General features: G+C 33.4%; 2 protein-coding genes across 2 annotated transcripts in view; one reads left to right on the top strand and one right to left on the bottom strand.

The window, feature by feature from the left end:
* Positions 1-21,547, bottom strand: part of LOC134685563 (inactive pancreatic lipase-related protein 1-like) — a 210,257-nt gene that overhangs the window by 164,426 nt on the left and 24,284 nt on the right. The window lies entirely within an intron of this gene.
* On the top strand, positions 1,160-21,219 carry LOC134683815 (uncharacterized). The gene is made up of 7 exons (XM_063543120.1): positions 1,160-1,312; positions 12,114-12,372; positions 13,107-13,256; positions 15,971-16,360; positions 18,780-19,049; positions 19,981-20,106; positions 20,714-21,219. Exons 1-7 carry the CDS (start codon positions 1,223-1,225, stop codon positions 20,875-20,877), a joined length of 1,449 nt encoding a protein of 482 aa, XP_063399190.1. The 5' UTR covers positions 1,160-1,222; the 3' UTR covers positions 20,878-21,219.

Below are 21,547 nucleotides of genomic sequence, written 5' to 3'. Positions count from 1 at the left end.
GGTTTTAGTATTGTGTGCTTATATTACACCGCTTTAAAAAAAAAATGCACAAATAAACTAAAAACGAATGGTGGAAATATCAACTATAAGACATCTTTCTATCGAGTATCGTGGTATGTATCACTCAAAGACTTTTAAAGAAACTCTTAAAGCTCTTCGATGATCTACAAACGTCAATATATCAAAAGAAAAGCTTACGGACAACTAAATGAAACTTTTTTCTCTATTTGATTTAACATATAAGTATTGACAGTACGACACAGAAATTAACATCTATCGGTCATCGTACTGCGTTCAACAATAAGCAAAGTCAATACCGCATAGTTAGCTATAAAAGGCGTCGAATGACTTTAAAGCCCATACGGCATAAACAGCTTTAAAATGACAAGCTCGTTAGAGTGTTTTTTCCTTCTCCATATATGACTTTTTTTTTTATTTGAATCTTGTAGTATTAATTAATCATTTACCATCTTACATGATAAAAACTGAACTCTATAAATAAACAAAGTTTCTATATTCTAATTATTTCAGGACGTAGTACACTAAAAGACACGATTGGAAGTTAGAAATAGCAAACATATATTTATCAACCATGAAGCAAAGTTTGAAAACATGACAGATGCCTGTATATGACTTGTTGTTCGTAGCACTCCCTAGACGATTCTTAAAAATTGACGTAGATCTGAATCGTGACCATACAAAGTTGGTCGACTTTACCCATCTATGCACTGCTACTACTAACAGATATTTTCAATTATTTCTATTTTCTCCCATTCTATTTGAAATGTCATTCTCTATTATGATATAACAATAGGTGTTATTGATCAAGCATTATGTGTATGACAATACAGAAATATTACACAGGGGAGCGTCAGGCTACGATGGCACAACATTGGTAATAATTTTAATGAAAATTATACCTTATAAATACACTATAGCAGAATAAAGCACTTATTTTGTCTTCCTAGCTTCAATACTTTTCATATAAATGTAATACATATGCAGACATTTAATAATTATAAACTGCATGCTTTGTCTCATCTTTATGGTTTTACTTATTAATATAATTAAATTCATTAATAATTCAAACCTGTATACGTTTAGAATGTCATTTTATCAATTAGAAAATTTGCTTCATGCTACACAAACAACATGGGACATGTCTAGTTATGAAAATGATTGTTCCGTCAGTGTGTGATTCTTTCTGTATCATGCCCTACGGATGGATGCTTTAAAATTAGTTTCGACCATTGGAAATAATTCATCCTTTGGTCAGTCTGCTTCGGACATTATACACGTTGAAGATGAAGAGGTAAGTCTTACTCCAATTAGCAAAACCTGGCCTTTTTTATAAGTGATGTTTTGAAACATTTGATGAAAAGGAAGGGATAAAGAACATTCTTTATATAGAACCGAAGATTATATATATACACGTTAATTTCACATGGATTAAGATATATGTGAATCTCTTGTGAAATTTATGTTAAGTACATCTCTAGCGAACTTATACTTGAAACTCCAGTAATCTGATTTCACATAATTATATATATTTGTAGTTTCATGTGAATCTCAAATCGTGTGAAATTCATGTTCCTACTATGAGCTAAATGTGCCTGTAGAATAAAAACGGGAGAAAATATGAATTGCTTAGAAAAGGGAAATCATTAGGACATGTAATACAAAAAAAATGACTACAATGAATCGTATACGCACTTCTTTAACTTTTATTTGGCCTTACCAAACTTTTAAAGAGAAGTCTGAATAACGTCTTCGTAGATACATTGTACCAGGATTATTATTTGGTACACCAAACGTAACAGTTTCTTTACTAGTTATCACAGGAACCAGGGGTGGTGTTCTCGAAAGTATCCTACGATTCGTCCTAAGACACATCTTAGACCAATTTTAGGATGTACTTATGATCAACTTAGGACACTCTTAAGTTGTGTCTCAAAGCTATATCAGACGAATCTTATGTTAGGACGTCCTAAACATATCCTAAGTCGAAATTTTAAATCGTTAAAGTAATTGTTTGATAACACAATTTAGTAATTATATCAAAAAGGATTGTTATTTAAACTGGAAAACAATTTGTTTTGAAATGAGAATTAAATTTGAAATGTATTCGTATCGTGAAACACGAAGTTTAAAGTTTAAAATCATGCACAATTTCTTTATATACGAGTTAATTACCGATGGTGCGTTTTATTTCATGTTCATTTTAACGTTAAATAATGAGCAAAATGCGAAATCCAAACTTTATTACACTAGGATGAAGATAGGATGCTCTTAAGACACCTTATTGGGTGTCCTAAAGTTAGGACGAAAAATGAGATATATCATAAGTTAAGAGAGCTTCGAGAACACGACTTAGGGCAAAGACTTGTCATAAGATAGACTAAGGACACGTCCTAGTCCTAAGATAGCTTCGAGAACACCACCCCAGGATTATAATTCTGTACACCAGACGCGCGTTTCGTCTACATAAGACTCACCAGAGACTCTCATATCAAAATATTTATATAAGCCAAACAAGTACAAAGTTTGAAGAGCATTGAGGATCTAAAATTCCAAAAACTTGTGCCAAATACAGCTAAGATAATCTGTGCCTGGGATAAGATAATCCATAGTTTATCGAAAAATTAAAAGTTTTGTTAACAAGAAATTTATAAAAATGACCAAATAATTAATATTAAGACACACTATTTAAATGACGATCGAATACAAAAAGTAAAAAAGGCCAAATACATTTGTGTGAATATATAAAATATGAAATTTTATAATTAAAAAAAACCCAATCAAATCAATATTTGATTCAATCACCCTTTGATTGAGAGTTGAGAGAAGCACTTAATCATTTGTTATGAATAAAACAAATATAAACCTACTGTGTATTATATGGTGCCGCTGGTACCTTAATTAAAATTAGAAATAGTCGAACAAATTTGGTTTGACGCATAGATGTAATTATAGATTATTACATGGCATTTTCCATATGGCCCTGGTATCAGCCCTAGACTCCCATATCAAGCCAGAGGGCTTTAGCCCGAGGGCTTAATACGGGTCGTGGGCTGATACCACGGACCATATGAAAAATGACATGTAATAATCTATTTATCACATATTTTTCACCAACTTGTTTACAAATAGTCTTTGATTGACAGGTTACCGGAAGTTAAATTTGGTTTGACGCATAGATGTAATTATATATTATTACATGGCATTTTTCATATGGCCCTGGTATCAGCCCTAGACTCCCATATCAAGCCAAAGGGCTTTAGCCCGAGGGCTTAATACGGGTCGTGGGCTGATACCACGGACCATATGAAAAATGACATGTAATAATCTATTTATCACATATTTTTCACCAACCTGTTTACAAATAGTCTTTGATTGACAGGTTACCGGAAGTTAAATTTGGTTTGACGCATAGATGTAACTGTTATTATCACATATTTTGTACTGATATGTACGTTTTTGCATGGCCAATAATAGGCGGAAGTCAAGGTTGGTTATCAGCCCTCGGGGCCGATATCGATATCAGCCCTCGAAATCCATATCAAGCCCCCGAGTTTAACTTCCGGTAACCTGTCAATCAAAGACTATTTGTAAACAAGTTGGTGAAAAATATGTGATAAATAGATTATTACATGTCATTTTTCATATGGTCCGTGGTATCAGCCCACGACCCGTATTAAGCCCTCGGGCTAAAGCCCTCTGGCTTGATATGGGAGTCTAGGGCTGATACCAGGGCCATATGGAAAATGCCATGTAATAATCTATAATTATCACATATTTTGTACTGATATGTACGTTTTTGCATGGCAAATAATAGCCGGAAGTCAAGGTTGGTTATCAGCCCTCGGGGCCGATATCGATATCAGCCCTCAAAATCCATATCAAGCCCCCGAGTTTAACTTCCGGTAACCTGTCAATCAAAGACTATTTGTAAACAAGTTGGTGAAAAATATGTGATAAATAGATTATTACATGTCATTTTTCATATGGTCCGTGGTATCAGCCCACGACCCGTATTAAGCCCTCGGGCTAAAGCCCTTTGGCTTGATATGGGAGTCTAGGGCTGATACCAAGGCCATATGGAAAATGTCATGTAATAATCTATAATTACATCTATGCGTCAAACCAAATTTAACTTCCGGTAACCTGTCAATCAAAGACTATTTGTAAACAAGTTGGTGAAAAATATGTGATAAATAGATTATAACATGTCATTTTTCATATGGTCCATGGTATCAACCCACGACCCGTATTAAGCCTTCGGGCTAAAGCCCTCTGGCTTGATATGGGAGTCTAGGGCTGATACCAGGGCCATATGGAAAATGCCATGTAATAATCTATAAGTAATAGAGATAGAAGAACATCATTTATACATGCAATACTCAGATTTTTTTACTGATTTTTCTGTATTAATTGTCTTGATATATAAAGTGAAAATTGAAGAAAGATCCATTAAATGTACTATAGTTATTCAAATATAACGAAATACAGAAACTACTTACAACTGTAGCTAGGGAGACACAAATTGACAGACAACATGTATAACAAATGTTCGGTGTAACTATGTAACTATGATTTACTAACAGCAAGCAATGACAAGACGTACAATTCATTGTGTTAGGATGGATGTTGAAATTCCTACGCAATGGCACAAAAATGCACGTGCTGTCTTTGTGCATCAATTGGTTATGAAATCTACTAATTCGATGAATCTCACGCCGAAGAAGTTTGAGATTATTATTTTTTTTCCCATAAGTGTATTCAGATAAATAAAAGTATTTATGATTCAAAGATCCTGTATTAGCTTGCTCTCCCTGAGTGTTGGAGATATAATCATATTCAAAACAGTGTGGTCCTGGCCATTGATTGACGACCTAAATTATCCCATTGACTGGGACAGATTTAGTCCTATAACATATGACCTCGGGGGCATTATTCACTATTTCTATTTGCTGTTCTGATATTTTCTTTTTACTATCAATGTGCCACCCGAGGTCATATCGCTATAGGCAAAATTCGCGTAGCAAAAAAAAATTCTCAAATAAACATGTGTACCTTGTTTTTAAGTGTGTCCAATCATACTAAGAAGCAAAATATCACATTATATTGCTTTAAATCCGACGAAAATGTGTCATAATATAACAATTCAACATTTTTCAACATTCATCAACATCAGGTTCAAACTTTCAAAACGGCTAATACAAAAACGGATTCCTTCGTGAAACGAAACGAAAGTTTATTCTTCTGTGTGTAAACCTCCTTTGAACAGGAGCACATGGTGATAAACCCTCACTACAAGATAACGTATAGACATATCAGAAGTTATTTTGTTATATGATAAATTTACATGAAGATTTTCTTTGTATCTAAAATAAAAACTAGATAGAATATAAAAAAAAAACTGTAAATGATCGGTATACTCAAAGCCATTCAATTAACGGTATCCCTGTACAGCTGAACTATCTCAGTCATTTTCTTCTAAGTCAGGAATGATTTTATATTTAGTTTACAGTTTGATACCATTGCATTGGCTCAATTGAATAATTTTATAATTATGGTTTATGCTTGGTTTTTAAATAAAAATTGAAGTGAAACACCGATGATAGTATCATTATTTAATGTACAGTCTAGTTTGAACCGAACAACTCCTTGGACGAGCTAAGCAATCTGCATTCACCCATTAGTCGGATTGACAGTATTGAAATTTATTATACAATTCAGTTTTAACCAGGCAAGTCTCTATGTACAACTCCATGGGTGAGCAAAGAAATCTTCATTCACCTATTAGTTGTAAATGCAACAAGAAACTTTTAACTTAGTTTGTCATCAACACATTCTTGGTTAAGGAAAGTCTGTACATTGCAAAATTATCTCTTTTGGCATGGACACTGTTTAATGCGCACAGAACAAGATCTACAGGAAGAACAATCACAATGTTCCAAGTCGCATCCACTGCATATATTACTTTCCGACAGACTTGCAACTATTTTCTTGTCTGAAATAAGTGACAGTACTTGCGTACGGACACACATGCTATCTTTGTTCTGTACGATTATCTCTAGCGGTATTTTTCAAAGACATGTAGTGAACTTTGCTCTTGTCGGCCATCTCTCGCACAACGGCCTGCCTCTTGTTACGAAAAGAGTACAGATTTAGGGCATCAAATATGTACATGTACTAACAAGTCTACGTGCCGTATGTTTAGACCCATACCAAAAATAACTATAGCAATCACACATCGGGTCCTTCTTTCTTTCAGTTTGAAATTCTTTTAAAATTCTATCTTTTGAGTCTTGGTGTGTACTTTTATGGAACATTTCTATGAATGTATAATGTGGGTTATATGCCTTTACTCCAAGACAGAGCAAAAACAAATTATATTTAATTTGAATTTTTCATTTTTTTGGCATTAAGTTTTAATTGTCTGACCGGACTTTAACAAACATCTATTTTTGGTTATCTTTATTTGAATAATTGTAGACATCAAACATGTATAATTAAATACCTGCTACTTCGTGTATGATATGCAAGAAATATTTCAGACTTTACCATGTTTTATAATTGAGCAAATCAATCTATTCGCGAGAATACGTGTCTATGATATCAACATGGTCATCCGCGGGAAATTACTTGTGACATTCTTTTTACACAAAATGCATCAACACGCAGTGCGTAAGCAATAAGACATGTTTGGTGGCTATAAGTAGGAGCACCAAATTTGTAGAAGATATAAAAAAGAAGATGTGGTATTATGCCAATGAAACAACTATCCACAAAACACAAACATCAAAAATTATAGGTAACCGTACGGCCTTTAACAATGAGCAAAGCCCATACCGCATAGTCAGCTATAAAAGGCCCCGATAAGACACTGTTAAACAATTCAGACGAGAAAACTAACTGCCTCATTTATGTAAAAAAAAAATAACGAAATACAAATATGTAACACATAAACAAACGACAACCACTGAATTAAAGGCTCCTGACTTGGTACAGGCACATTCATAAATAATGTGGCGTGGTTAAACATGTTAGAGGGATTTCAACCCTCTTCCTAATCTGGGACATTGGGATAACAGGACAACATAAGAACGAACTATAAAAATCAGTTGAAAAAGGCTTAACTCATCAGATAGACAAAAAATACAAGTGGACGTGGCCGGGTACTTATACATCCCGACACATAGAACAGATCTGAGAGTACTCGCAGTTATCTGACAGCTAGTTCAAAGCCACTAACAACTAATTAAATAATCATGCATCTAAGACTAAACAATCAATCCGTACACATCCAACATCCTATGGATTTAGTGTAAAGACGTCATAAACAGCCAGAGAAAAACATGAACTTGTGCAAACTTGTAGGTCGTATTGCAAGTCGTAAGACGGAAAAGCCAGAGGTAATGGTTTGGCTTGGAAAGGAGAGACGAAATATACTAAAGGGACAGTCAAACTCATTAATCTAAAATAAACTGACAACGCCATGGCTAAAAATGAAAAAGACAAACACACAAACAACAGTACACATGACACATCATAAAAAACTAAAGAATAAGCAACACGAACCCCACCAAAACCTAGGGTGATCTCAGGTGCCTCGGAAGGGTAAGCATATCCTGTTCCACATGTGGCATCCGTTGTGTTGCTTATATGATAACAAATCCTGTAAATGGTCAAATTCGGTAGGTCACATCATTAAAGGGAAGGAGATTGTAGTTACGACACAAGGAACATATCCGGTATCATTTGTGCAACAGTCTGGAATGTTGCTACTTAGAAATGGAAAGTTCACAATTTGAAAGCAGAAATCATCTCTTTTGTCGTAAAGTTTTGTTTTCAACCGACCCTCATTGTCAATTTCTAATCTGTTGAAAAACACGTCCTCCGAACGTAACAAATATGTTATCAATTAAGAAATCAAGCATCTTGTCGATAATGTCAGTATCACAGAATTTTTTTTTGAATCAGAGTGGTCCTTTACAAAGTAGGATTCATCCCTCCCTAAGACAAGATACTTGTATCTACGTTGGCCATTCATTTTTATGAAACAAAGCAATACCAACTCTTTCAATTTGGAACTTGGGAGTTCACTAAAAAGGTGAGCTCAACGATATTTTTCGATCAATTCGTCTGAAACTAAAGATGGCGTAAATAAATAGTATCTATAAAGGCAAAAATATAAAAGGTTATTTTTTTTATCGTGTCCAATCTTTTCTACCAGACACTGGAATTAATACCAAGGACATGCTATTCAATTAATGTTTGCAGACGAGGACATCTAGCTTCAGAAAATAATTGAAATTTTCAGGAGCGGGTCCACGCAAGGGAGTAAAAGGGCGTACCCCCCCCCCCCCCCTTTCCACAAAAGTAACCCGTATCATTATTTGCTTTATTAAATAATTAAACACATACTCTGAATTCTTTTTATACTAATTCCCTTTCCGATGGGGACTTGGACACCTTTTTTATACAACAAAAACGGTAAGTAAATCCATACATGAAATGGTTGTTTTGTGTGAAACTTCTCCAATTGCCATTTTACTTGTACATGTACCTGGTGGATACTTGCTAGATAAATATGACACCGAGACGGGTATGTTCCGACGTACAGGGTTGCATTTTTAGCTCATTTGTCTAAATCGGGGTATGTTTTTTCTCCTTGTATTTGAAAGGGTCAGGTTTGACTATCTAAAACGGGGTATTATAAATACAATGTTACACCATTATTTCAGATAAAGGCGAATGTTTGATACAATTAAAATGTTTAAACTCGTTGCAATTGTTTGCACCTGTCCTAAGTCAGGAGTCTGATGTTCAGTAGTTGTAGTTTGTTGATGTGGTTCATAAGTTTTTCTCGTTTTTATATAGATTAGACCGCGTCGGTTTTCCCTTTTGAGTGGTTTTACACTAGTTATGTTTGAGCCATGTATATCTTGCTGATCGGTGTCAGCCAAGACTCCGTGTTGAAGACAGTTACTTTTTTTTTTTTTTTTTTTTTTTTCCATCTATAATGGTTTACTTTTATAAATTGTGACTTGGCTGGAGAGTTGTCTCATTGACATTCAAACCCTTTTATATATATACTAAATGCAAAACAACGTTCAGAAATGCCCATATAACAAATTTTATATCATATTTGGGAACTATTCAAGAGACTGACAAAAATTAGTTGAAATTTCTAAGGTATACATAATAATTATAAAACGCAAGAAAAACATTTTTATTTTTATTTTTCAACATTTCCCTTTATCAAGGTTCTGAAACAAAATTCTGGAAAAAGGGGGGGGGGGATAGGGGGTTTTGATTTTATTAAAACACAATGGTTCTCTTAGGGAAAATGTGGGAGTTTTTGCGATTGAGATTTAAAAAAAAACTTTTCACAATGCATGATCGTGTGGTGTGACAAATTAACTCCCTTCTTTCAAGGATAGATTATCGTTTCATAAAACGCTGATAAGAATTTCCTTTTTGTCTTTTTGAAACAAACTTTATTCTATTATGTATCTTAAAGCTATAAACTACGTTTAAACAACATTGAAACCGATCGTCGTTAAACGATGCCATAAGTTCGGTTTTTTTTATTTGGATTTTATATTTTGAAAATTAATCAAATCTGGGCGCCATATTTAAACTGGTGTTATTGAGCTCCGACTCGAGAATAAAATTTTCTTAAAGTGATGGATTAACTATTTCTTTAGCACAAGTAAGTAATTTTTTTAATAGTTTTTGTGCTCAAGTTATTTAAAATGATATTTGGCCCGTTAAATATTTGACCTAGAAAGAAGATTGAAGCAATTTTGTTCCGACCTGAAATCATGTCGGAAAGTGCTAAAGGAATTTAACGTATCTCGATATGACTTCGCATTCAAAAAAAATAAAAAATGAAAATATCAGTATAAAAACGTTAAAAATTGAATAAGAATGCGAAGTCATATGTTATAGGACTAGGACAGATTAGGTGAACGTTTGTCTGTAACGACCATTGCTCACTTCTTACTTATTATAGAATTTAAACTGTGGGGTCACCAAAGGTTCTTAACGCCTTTAATAATAAAATTATTCGAAAAATTATTCAGGAATAACCTTTATGTTTTGATTTATATTATTGATATAAATCAACCAACACATCGTATTATTCCGGATTCGTTTTTCGAATTGCTTTTTTTAGGTGTTGAGAACCTTTGGTGACCCCACAGATTCAGTGTCTTTAACAAGTACATAGTGAGCAGTGATTGTTACCGACAAACGTTCACCTAATCTGTCGCAGTCAATGGGATAATTTAGGTCGTCAATCAATGGCCAGGACCACACTGTTTCGAATATGATTCTATCTATGTAGATTCTTAGTCAGGTCAATTAAGAAACATGATTGCCGCTTTTTAGCAAGTACCTGTACTTTCGTTTACTTTGACGATAACCAAATACTTTGAATCCATCTTTTTGGTACTCCAATAGCTGCTATTGTAACAAAATATTTGTTCCGGCGTGACATTTGTTCCACCGGAACAAATTTCATATGAAATATGTTCCACCGGAACTTATGTCACAGAAAATATGTTCCAGCACTATAAAATTTGTTCCGGAACTAATTTTTTAAACAAGTGTGAAATAAGTTCCGGAACAAAAATTACAGCACCATGAGTTTTGTTCCAATACTAAAATTTAAAAGAAAAGGTGAAATAAGTTCTTTTGATATTAGTTTTGAACAAAGGTATTTTATAGAAATCAATGAAAATGTTCTGCTCGAACCTATTTCACAGAAAATAAGTACTGTGCTTGCATGGGGTACATTTGCAATTGAATGCATGACTGTAGGATGGAGATAAGAAATAAAAGCGATGATAATGTATCATAATTTGTCTCTATGTTATATCCTTTATGTGGTATTCGACCTCCTTGTTTCCTGTTGATCTGTCATAGGTGTTCTTATCATACATGTACTTAGCTATGGCCATTGCAGTTTTTAAAGAGTGTGTCTTTTGTTTCTTTGTCTTTTAAAATAATTTATCAGTCACTTTGTCCTTTTTTAAGAGTACAAATGTTTATCTTTAACTATGATACCTTTTTTGGGGGAATGACTTTTATTATTATTTTTTATTTTACTCTTTCCTGGTTCATAATTGTCATTTTTAGTTTTATTAATTGAGTATGCTATTTAACTTTTTCTGAACTCCACATGATCCAAATTGGATGTTTACACTTTTTATTTATTACATTATCAATATAATACAGACTAAATGCATGTTTTTATAATGACTTTAAACTGACGGATGACAAGTGCTCAGTATATAAGATAACTTGTTAAACCAGTGGAACATATTTCATAGTCAAGGAACTTATTTCACCAGGTGAGGAACAAATCTCACAAATCCAGAACTTATTTCACCAGGTAAGGAACAAATCTCACAAACATGGAACTTATTTCACTAGGTAAGGAACAAATTTCACCAACCCAGAACTTATTTCACCAGGTAAAGTGTGGAACTTATTTCATATAGATGGAACAAATTATATAGAAATTGTCTGTGTAAAAAGTTCTCCCAGAACAAATTACCTGTGAAATTAGGTCCACTGGAACTTTTTTCACAGGAACAAATTTTGTCTCACACTATTACTCTTTAACAGCATTATATTTAAGATAATCATACCAGACAAGTATAAATGCAGTTAATTTAATTTTTGTCCACTGAAATTGAGAATGGAAAGGGGAATATGTCAAAGAATTACCCGGACCAGAGACTAAAAACAGTCCAAGACCACCATTAGGATCAACACAGCGAGAGAATAGTTTGATTTTGATACCCCTCTACCGCACTTTCTTATTGTCATATACATACGAAGATTTGGTATAATTGGCAATGAGTCAACTATCTATTACATGTTTGGCCAAATGTTTTGTGTATACTGCAAATTCGAAAATCTTGCGATGTTTAATTTAAATATTGTAAAATTCGATGGAATAGGATTGACCCTGGTAGTATCGTTTGTATGCACACTTTCTTGAAATCGCAACGATAAATCTCGCATGTTTTATTAGTTGTCCGACAATCTCAATATTTATTAAATCATTCTATATATTATACATTTTTTGTAAGGACATACATGTTACAACAAGTTCCCGGATTTCCAGCCCAGATGATCAAAAGAAGCGGAGAGGCAAGAAGATATCTGTACTACATCCTCCTGATGGCGGAATACCTGCATGGAAAATGGTCGGCGTTTGTTTCTTTTTAAACTTCTGCAAAGAGTTCATACGAAATATAATTCTACATTCTGATGGTTTCTCGGACGAAGTAGGAAAAGAACTTGCACAGGATATATACAATGTTTACAGAGGTTTTTCAAAATTTGGAGGTAAAAAAATTAGTTTGACTTTTTTGTATATGGAATATGATCAATGCAATTAAAATAACGGAACAACAAACTTCAGGTCTAATAAGCTAGGTAAAAATTAGAAGGTAAAGAAATGTTAAAATGTAGACACATGCATTTTGCATGTATTAATCTCGTCAGTGTGTTCAAAGATTATAAACCAGTCAATCCGACAACAAATGAGATCATATTTTTTTCAAAATTTGTTTTTTTACCAATTACAGTATCAATATACATTTAAAAAATGGATTCGTTTATCCTGTATTAACTTGCTCTCATTTAGTGTGGGAGGTACTAATGTAGATCCTAAGCCGGGTAAATCTAACGACTTCAAAGTCAATAAGTGCTTTTGAATCCTCAGGTACGCCGAGTTTTGAGAACATACACTTGAGCTTGAGTCTGGTACTTATACGTCTTGTTTGTAAAGAGCCGAAATAATATTTCAGAGAAGTGTGACATTGTCAATTGTCTTAAATGATGAGCTACAAATGGCGAAAAAAACCTTTGTTCATTATCCCCTAGCTTCCAGTGTAAAGACGGGTATCATCATAGTACCCCATCAACATACTATTATTCTCGATATGCGATGTTGCAACTGGATGTTAAGTATTCGCCAATAAACCAATTTTATTGCAAAAGCACACATTTAATATGTACATGTAAAACAAAATCTATAAATATACAAAAATTAAATGATGTGTTTTGTCCTTACACAGGTGTATTTGCGGCTGTTATATCAATTCGGTACGGATACGGAATGGTAGGAATTATAGGATGTATCACTGCAGCTTCCGGTTTACTGTTAGCGTCCCTGTGTACAACATCTCTCCGGGGTTTGATAGCATTGCTAGTTAGCTGTGTTTCCGGTAAGTCTTTAAAGCATCTCATTCAATGATTCAAGGGACGCAATTTGCGAATAAAGATTTTGGTAAAGTTCTCGGATAGTATTTGAATTTTACAGGTTTTTATGATAATCTTATAGTACGTTTCAACGGTTAATATCCTTTTTTTAAATGTGTTTTTTTGGTTATTTTGATGTTGTACTTGTAATTGGACACAAAAAAGTGAAAAGATCAGTAAAAATAGATGAATATATATAATTGGCTTTTACGTGAGTTAGAAATCACAAATAGAATAATATTTTGATTTTTTTGTTTTATTCTGCTTTAGATTCAGATTCCTTCTAATAATCCGACCGTTTTTCCGTTCTGTAACTGTTACTACACAACATATTTGACCAGATGATATCAATTTCAACCGACTTTAACATGAAAAAAATAAAACAAACAAACTAAACAAACAAACAAACAAGAAAAATATGTTAAAGATCAATATGACTATATGGACACAATAAGATGTTTAAACTCGTATGATGCCGCTTTAACGTCGAAAAAACTTCATACTTAGATAGGAGGTCGATGTTTTACCATTATATCTATATGCAGAAAGTCTGATAATAAATTATTAATGTATTAGGAATTTTAAAAATGCTTGGAAGAGGCCCATTCCTTTGTTTTCCATTCACGCTACTATGATCATATATCTTTTTACTCATTAAGATTACGATTGATTTACAGAATTATTATTGAGATGAACTTTAAATATTTACTGTTGAATCTTTGGTTTTTGTGTGTCTATATCCGTAAATCTATTTCATAATTCATAATTGCAACCGATGCAATAGAATTAATTCCTAGAATTGATTGGTTTTGAATTACTTAATAGACTGTCACATACATTTGTGATGATTGATATTTGTCATGACATAATACCATTAGATAGAACCGTTCCATTGTTGGTAAAGCGTAAAAGGTCACACCCATGAGAGTATTTCTTTTGCATTGCTATTTTTGTTCTAACTATTACAACATAAATGCAATTATAGTATTTGATTTGAGAAAAAAAATTACGTCAATTAAGATGATCTACAAAAAAAACCAGGTTTCGATCCGTGGATTCTGTGTTTTATTCTCGTTATGTTGTATCCGCGGGGTCCTTTGTAGCTAATAATCCGATGTATTATTTTGCTCATTGTTAACGTCCTATATTTGCTTACACTCAGTTAATTTTGACTCTTATATAGAGAGCCGTGGTGTAATGGTTAGTGCATCGGACTACTAACATAAATGTTCCTGGTTCGATTCCCGTTCGGGATAAAAATTTCAGGAACTCAATTTTCGGCTCTCCCTTGACACCATTTGCGAGTGTGGTCTTGAGGAAACGATGACAGTCCGTCGGAAAGGGACGATAAATGGCTGACCCGTGTTAAGAGAGAGTCATATCTCTTGCACGTTAAAGACACCCTTGTAGATTTCGAAAAAGAGTAGGCTAATGCCGCTACAAAGCAGCACTCGCACCCGCAAAGTGGAAAGGGATTAATACAAGTTGCAAAACTTGTTTCCCAATCCACTATAAATAAATATGTTTAAACTAATTTTGACTCTTATAGAAGTCATATTATTTTATTAACAATTATACCACATTCACCTTATTTTTATAATATATTTAGCTGGTTTAACGATCCCTGGTTCCAACCCTCCCTAAAAAAAACTATGGACATTCTTTCTTGCACGGAATGTTACTGTATAAAACTATCTTATATAAAACAAGTTGAACACTGTATATATATATGTATGCCAATCATCTATAATACTATACGTTTTGCGACTACAATTATCAGCCTGAAATTCAAACACGAATCGCCGTAATTATGATCTCTCTTTTCAGAGTCCGAAAACAATTTCTTTTCAAAAGTGTTGAACATTTGTTTCTCTTCATATTTCATGCCAAATAATGGCAATTCTACACTGGAAAACAAATTGAACGAATGTGTTCATTTTTGATTCAATAATAAGAATGCCAAACATAGATAACGTATCTTATTTTAGAAATTGACCAAACATTTACGTTACTAAACCTGCTTTTATCTCAACAAAACGGTTTCTGAAACTACCAGAACAAAATGTTTGATTTAATATTTAAAAAAAACGATGATGTTTTGTTCTGTTTTCCCATTTTTAATTGGCCATAGTATTGCGTGTCGTCGACTTATTGTTTTGATTGCCGTGTGATATCGTCATCCATTTTTATGCCCCACCTACGATAGTAAAGGGGCATTATGTTTTCTGGTCTGTGGGTCCGTTAGTCCGTTCGGTCGTCCGTCTGCCCAGCTTCGGGTTAAATATTTTGGTCAAGGTAGTTGAAGTTGAAGTGAAATCATCTTGAAACTTAGTACACATGTTCTCTATGATATGATCTTTCTGATTTGAATGTCAAATTATATTTTTGACCCAAATTTCGCAGTCCACTGAACATAAAAGATAATAGTGCGAGTTTTAGGTTAAGTTTTTGGTTCAACTTTTTGGTCAAGGTAGTTTTTGATGAAGTTGAAGTCCAATCAATTTGAAACTTAGCACACATATTCTCTATTCGATGTTCTTTCTAATTTAAATGCACAATTAGATTTTTTACCCCATTTTCAAGGTCTACTGAACAAAGACAATGATAATGCGAGTGGGGCATACGTTTACTATGGACATATTCGGGAACAGTCCAATGTATTTAAATTGTTATTTTTCAGGAATAGGATCCGGATTTATGGAATATGCGATTCTCGTTGTTGTTTTAGAATATTTTTCTACCAAAAGAGTGAAAGTAATAATTATTGTTAATATAGCAGCAACGGCGGTGAATGTCGTATTTTCGGTACTGCTGGAATTAAAGAACCATTACCCCGAATTAGTGTTACCATGGAGCTTAACCTTTCGTTACCAAGCTATAGGAATGGCAGTTGCAGTAATAGCCAGTGGTTTTATACGCACCCTTGACCTTGAACCGGAACCGGATATTAAAAAGGTCTACCGACATCATCATCTACAGTATTCAGACTTCTCACCAAAAGACTGGAATGGCTTGGTGAAGGATCTCACTTTTTATCTGTACATTGTGTTTTTCTTGTTATATGATTTTGGTAAGTAATAAGATTTTTCACAACATGCACGCCGTCTTTTAGTTGTTTCCAATTTTACGCTTAAACAAAATCTATTAGAATTTTTGTCTTTATTTGAAAGTCAATGGTTTCAAACTTTCTAGGATGGAAGCAAACAGTTTTTAAGCAATACTATTACAAGAAAAGAGTAAAACAAGCCGTTAAATAAAAAGTGTTCAACTTTAAACTGGTAGCTTTTATATGCTTGATACATTCGATGCGCTTTCCTCAATTTAATATCACAAGCTTAAGTAACGCTCAGACCAATGCAAGTGAATGCAAATATTGTATCGGTACCTGAATATGGGAGAAAATTAATTTGTCAAAAATAGAAGCAATACATACTGCGTTAAAGACTTTTGAATCACAAAAACCATCAGCGTAAATGATTTTTTATTGCATTATCTATTTTTACTTGGCATAATTGAGTTATCCTCGTATACTCTCAATTCATTATATTTCTAGTATATTTTCTATATTAGTTCGGCTCCAAATTGTCCCAACGGCATATACAGTGTCCTTCACTTAACGTAAAATGTAATTGCTAAGTTACCAAACTGATGGAATAGGACAAATGAAATATATTTTGCTAGGTCACATACATTTCGAAGATTAGAAGTTGAGTTGATGCACAGTAAATAATATAAAAAAAAAACAACTAAAAAAACGTTTTTGGATCAAGACTTTACAAAGTAATAATAACCATTTATGATGCAGTGGTTAAAATATTTAAATGGGTGTGAAACAATTGTCGAGAAATTTTGTCTAAATTAAATCACAACCGTATTAAATTCCCAGTGATAGAACAAAATTTACTAGTACTAACTCTACAAGAAAATGGCAGCATCAATAACCATTTGACAGTATATGGTTAGGTATTGTTAACAAAATTGAAATTCACAGCCTATATCTTCTGTTCGCACTTAGTATACGAATATAAATGTAATATCATCGCGACAACACAAAGCCACACGTCATAGGTATGGACTTTCTGGTGAATAAAAAATGCATACTCTGGACAAGCAGATTAATATCTGATTGTAATATATACACCACTTCTTTATACTAGTGGCGAATAAAAGCACGAAATATTGCACTATGTCTATTGTTGAAAACCATAACTGTGCTGATCTCTAGACATATTATGGCTGTGTTGGGTTTTTGGCTTGGTTCCCATAACCTTTTATTTAATGAGAAGGACCGACACACATGCCTTAACCAGTCAATCCTACAGTTATACAGGAAGGACTACAGGGGAAAGTGACTGGCAAGGCGGATCGTGATATGGATATACAGAACACAGTCATCTTACCATATCAAATTCCCAGTCACAGTTATCGCTCTTTCATACCATTACAATTGTTTTCTTTCAATATCAATTCAATATAGCTCGGATCAGGTTAAATCGTTTCAGGAATGTTTTCCATACCGTCCAATAATTCTGTATTGATATTGACAGAAATAAATTGCTTCGAGCAAATTTGTATTTAATATGTTCTCTCCACATTTCAGTTATTTAAATGATGTTATTGCAATTAACACTATTTTCAAATATTGCATAGTTGACAATTTTGATTGTTTAATATATGTTTTTGGCCAATTTGATTTGTATGTTCTTATATGTTTAAAGTGGTTGGCTTTCATAGCATCTGCTAATGAATGTACCTGAAGTACGTTTTTTCAGGAAACACGTGTTTTTTGCACGACAGTTTACTCCAGAATAACGTGTTGTGTGCACAGAAATTATTCAAGAAACACGTGTTGTGTGCCGACAGGTAATTCCAGAATAACATGTTGTGGGCACTGAAGTTATTCAAGAAATACGTGTTTTGTGCAGTATTTGAACAGTTATTCAGGACACACATATGTTATGAGCACGGACGATCACTCCAGAAACACGTGTTTTATAAGACTATGGACATATATATGGGATACGTGTACCGTATATGTGCAGTGACCTGTATTTGCCACATTCGTTCTTTGTTCCCTTTAAAATAGTTGTCTCATAAATAATCATACAGTGAATCATATCACATCTCTTTATCTTCATAATTTAATTTTTTAAAAAGAAGACAGGACTTTTTGAAAATGAGTTTTGTTTGAAATATATTTTTACGTACATAAGCACCCTTCCTATTTTCTTTCCTATTTTAGGTTATGTATACTTTTTTTTTTTATGTTATATAAACTGTGATCATAAAGATAGACTGTTTATTCTTTACACTGAATACTAAAATGCTTAAAACAAGTCATGTAATTTAGCAATCAGTAAGTTTACAATGGCAGACTTTTAATTCCAATAGGATAATGGTTGTACATGCATATTTATACTCTCAAAAACTACGTTTGATGTAAAAACAATGTCTTAATTCTTGATTATTTTATCTTTATTTTTCAACAGCTGAACATCTTCCGGATATTAGAGATTTAACTGAAAATCAAAAATCGGCGTTTGATTCTGACCAGCTAATGACAGCAAAATTTGTGCCTTATATGGGATTTGCGTGTGCCTCACTAGTAATGTGCGCTTGGAAGAATCAAACACTTTCCAATATATTAGCTGTTCTTGGGCCAATTAATTTTATTGCTGGCCTTGCTACATGTGTAATTTTGCCATACACAGACTTTGGCCTTATAGTATTTTATGGCATAATATTTGTAGTGGCTAAACGTAAGTATTATAGGAGTAATACAGCTTAAGATGTAATACTTAAGAGTATACGATACAGTTAAAGGGGAGGTAATGACGTTGCTAACGTTAAATAATATTTCCGCGACGTCAAACTGTGACATATCGGGAAAAGACGCATTTTTCGACAGATTTTTATCATTCAAACTGATTTAATATGAAAACGAGTTCATGGACCCCTATTTTTTAAAACGACATTTTTTTCATTTTGCAGGGAGATTATGTGAAACAACTTTTATAAAACTGTCAATAATGCATTTTTTAATGTTGATGAATAAACAGCAAAAAATTACGTTTTTTTCTCAATTCATGACCATTTGATAAATATGCGTTATTTCTAAATAAAAAATGCATGATTTTGTTAGGATACTTATAAAAAACAGAAATTACAAATTATTTAACAAAAATCAATTTGTGTTTATCTTTCAAAAAAAAAAGTTATGGCTTTCTTTCAAAAGGGAAAATACGGCCACATATCCGAATTTTGAGCAAATATACAACATTTCGAACTCATTTAACTCAAAAAGTAGTACATGAAGGTATATGTTTTTATTACATATTTGATTTAATCAGGCCAAAAATAGCCTATATGGAAATTTTCATCAAACTGTAAATACAGGATCAAAACTGTATCATATGCCCTTAAGGCGTGGTGTGAATACAGAAAAAAATACATAAGGCAAAAGCCCTCAAACAAAAACAAGCAACAAAAAAATAAAATAAAATCCAAGCTAAGATCATCCCGAATAAAAAAAAAAAGATTTCTGTATAGTTTGTATAGTATCGGTTGTGATTGGTACTTTTCAAAAAGCATTTGATGTTTTAATTTAATATCGATGTAATCGTTGCAGAAAGTGTACGCTCATTTTACACATTATTTAGATGTATTGCACTGCTTTATCTGGTATTTTAGATTGTATTTTGTGGATGATGTTAGATGTAATACCGGACGAATTCGGAAGGAACAACACACGTGTATGTCTAGGCATTGTCTGTTTTGTAGCAGGGGTTTGTGAAATGGGATCCGCCTATGCAAAAGGTTAGATTCAAAATGTTATCTATTAGGAATTCACTCTGATGAAAGAAAACAATAATAGAATCTTGTATACTGTTATGCAGCAGTCTATACGATGGTCATTAAAAAATAACGTTGAAAGAATCTACTATCACTTATTCTGACATCTGACTCTTCTTTTTAACTGAGTTTAACTGTGCGTGTTACTGTGTGTTTGCCTTGAGTTGCAGGGGAAGGGTTGCGATCTTATTAAACAGGTTGAATCCCGCCGCATATTTGCGCCTGTCCCAAACCAGGAGCCTCTGGCCTTTGTTATACTTGTATGCTTTTTAATTCTAGTTCATTTGTATATTTGGGAGTTGAGTATGACGTCCATTTTTGTTAAGGGATCAACTGAAAACCGCCTACGGATATGTGATTTTCTCGCTGTGTTGAACAAACAACTGGTGGTCTTCGGCTTCTGTCTGCTATTTTGTCTGGTTGTATCTCGTTGACACATTCTCCATTTCTGTTATTAACATTGCAATTGATATAACACACAAATTACGTTTGTGTGGCTTTTACGCTATATATTTCATATTTACGAAAATGTCATAAAATAACCATTTGTTGTAATTGTTTTGTATTACAGAATCAGCAGAAGACTACATAGAGAAAGAGACAGAGAAATTTAAAGCAGTCTTTATATTATCTGGTGCTTTAATTATGGCTTCCGGCTTGTTTGGTATATTTATCAGATGTCTTATTGTATTATATAAAGATCCAGAATATCGTCGTCGCAATGGTGATTGCTAGTATCACGTGACGTGACTTTGTTTTGAGATTGAAGTGACAAGGTGTGCCCCTGTTCCCACATTGGCATACACCAAATGCACATATGTATATGACATCAATGCTACAATGTTCTACTAATTATTCAGATGTGATACCGGACGAGATTTACTATTTTAATAGGTATGTCATGTAGATTTGCTTCGAAAAGATGATGACCAATTTCACCCACCGTGACGCTTATCCTTATGCCTTAACATGTGTGCAATTGTGAGCGAGTGTTAAAATTCTGTTTATTTCTGCTCTTGTTCTTCAGGAGAGTTATGAAACTGTAACAGCATATTATTCAATGAAACTGTAACAGCATACTATTCTTAACTGTTCATGCGTATACGGTAGGCCATTTTTCAGTTGCTGTGATCAAGTGAGAACATTAAAGAATGACTTATAGTCGGCCCCTAAATGTATAAAAAAAACCTTTGCTCTCCATTTCATATCTTCCTTTTTATTAATTTTGTGAGCGTTTATTCAATATAATCAATCATTACTGAAGCTTAATGTTCTGATAAAAATATCCAAGTGAAATGTTTGGTGTCATAAATATTCTTTAATAAATCATTCTCTCCAATATATGCCAGTGGAAAAGCAAGCTCTATGTGTATCTTTTGTCATATAAATATAATAATTTCGTATA

This window comes from Mytilus trossulus, chromosome 9 (genome assembly GCF_036588685.1).
Source record: "Mytilus trossulus isolate FHL-02 chromosome 9, PNRI_Mtr1.1.1.hap1, whole genome shotgun sequence".
NCBI lineage: Eukaryota > Metazoa > Mollusca > Bivalvia > Mytilida > Mytilidae > Mytilus > Mytilus trossulus.
Note: the sequence above shows the minus strand (reverse complement) of the source record. Positions and strands in the feature narration are given on the sequence as shown.

Bases quoted from the DNA above. Each gene is read 5' to 3' on its own strand.
- LOC134683815 (XM_063543120.1), top strand. From the start codon at position 1,223: ATGGATGCTTTAAAATTAGTTTCGACCATTGGAAATAATTCATCCTTT. The intron at 1,313-12,113 runs GTAAGTCTTACT...ATTTTTTGTAAG, and splicing joins TACACGTTGAAGATGAAGAG to GACATACATGTTACAACAAG. The intron at 20,107-20,713 runs GTTAGATTCAAA...TTTGTATTACAG, and splicing joins GGGATCCGCCTATGCAAAAG to AATCAGCAGAAGACTACATA.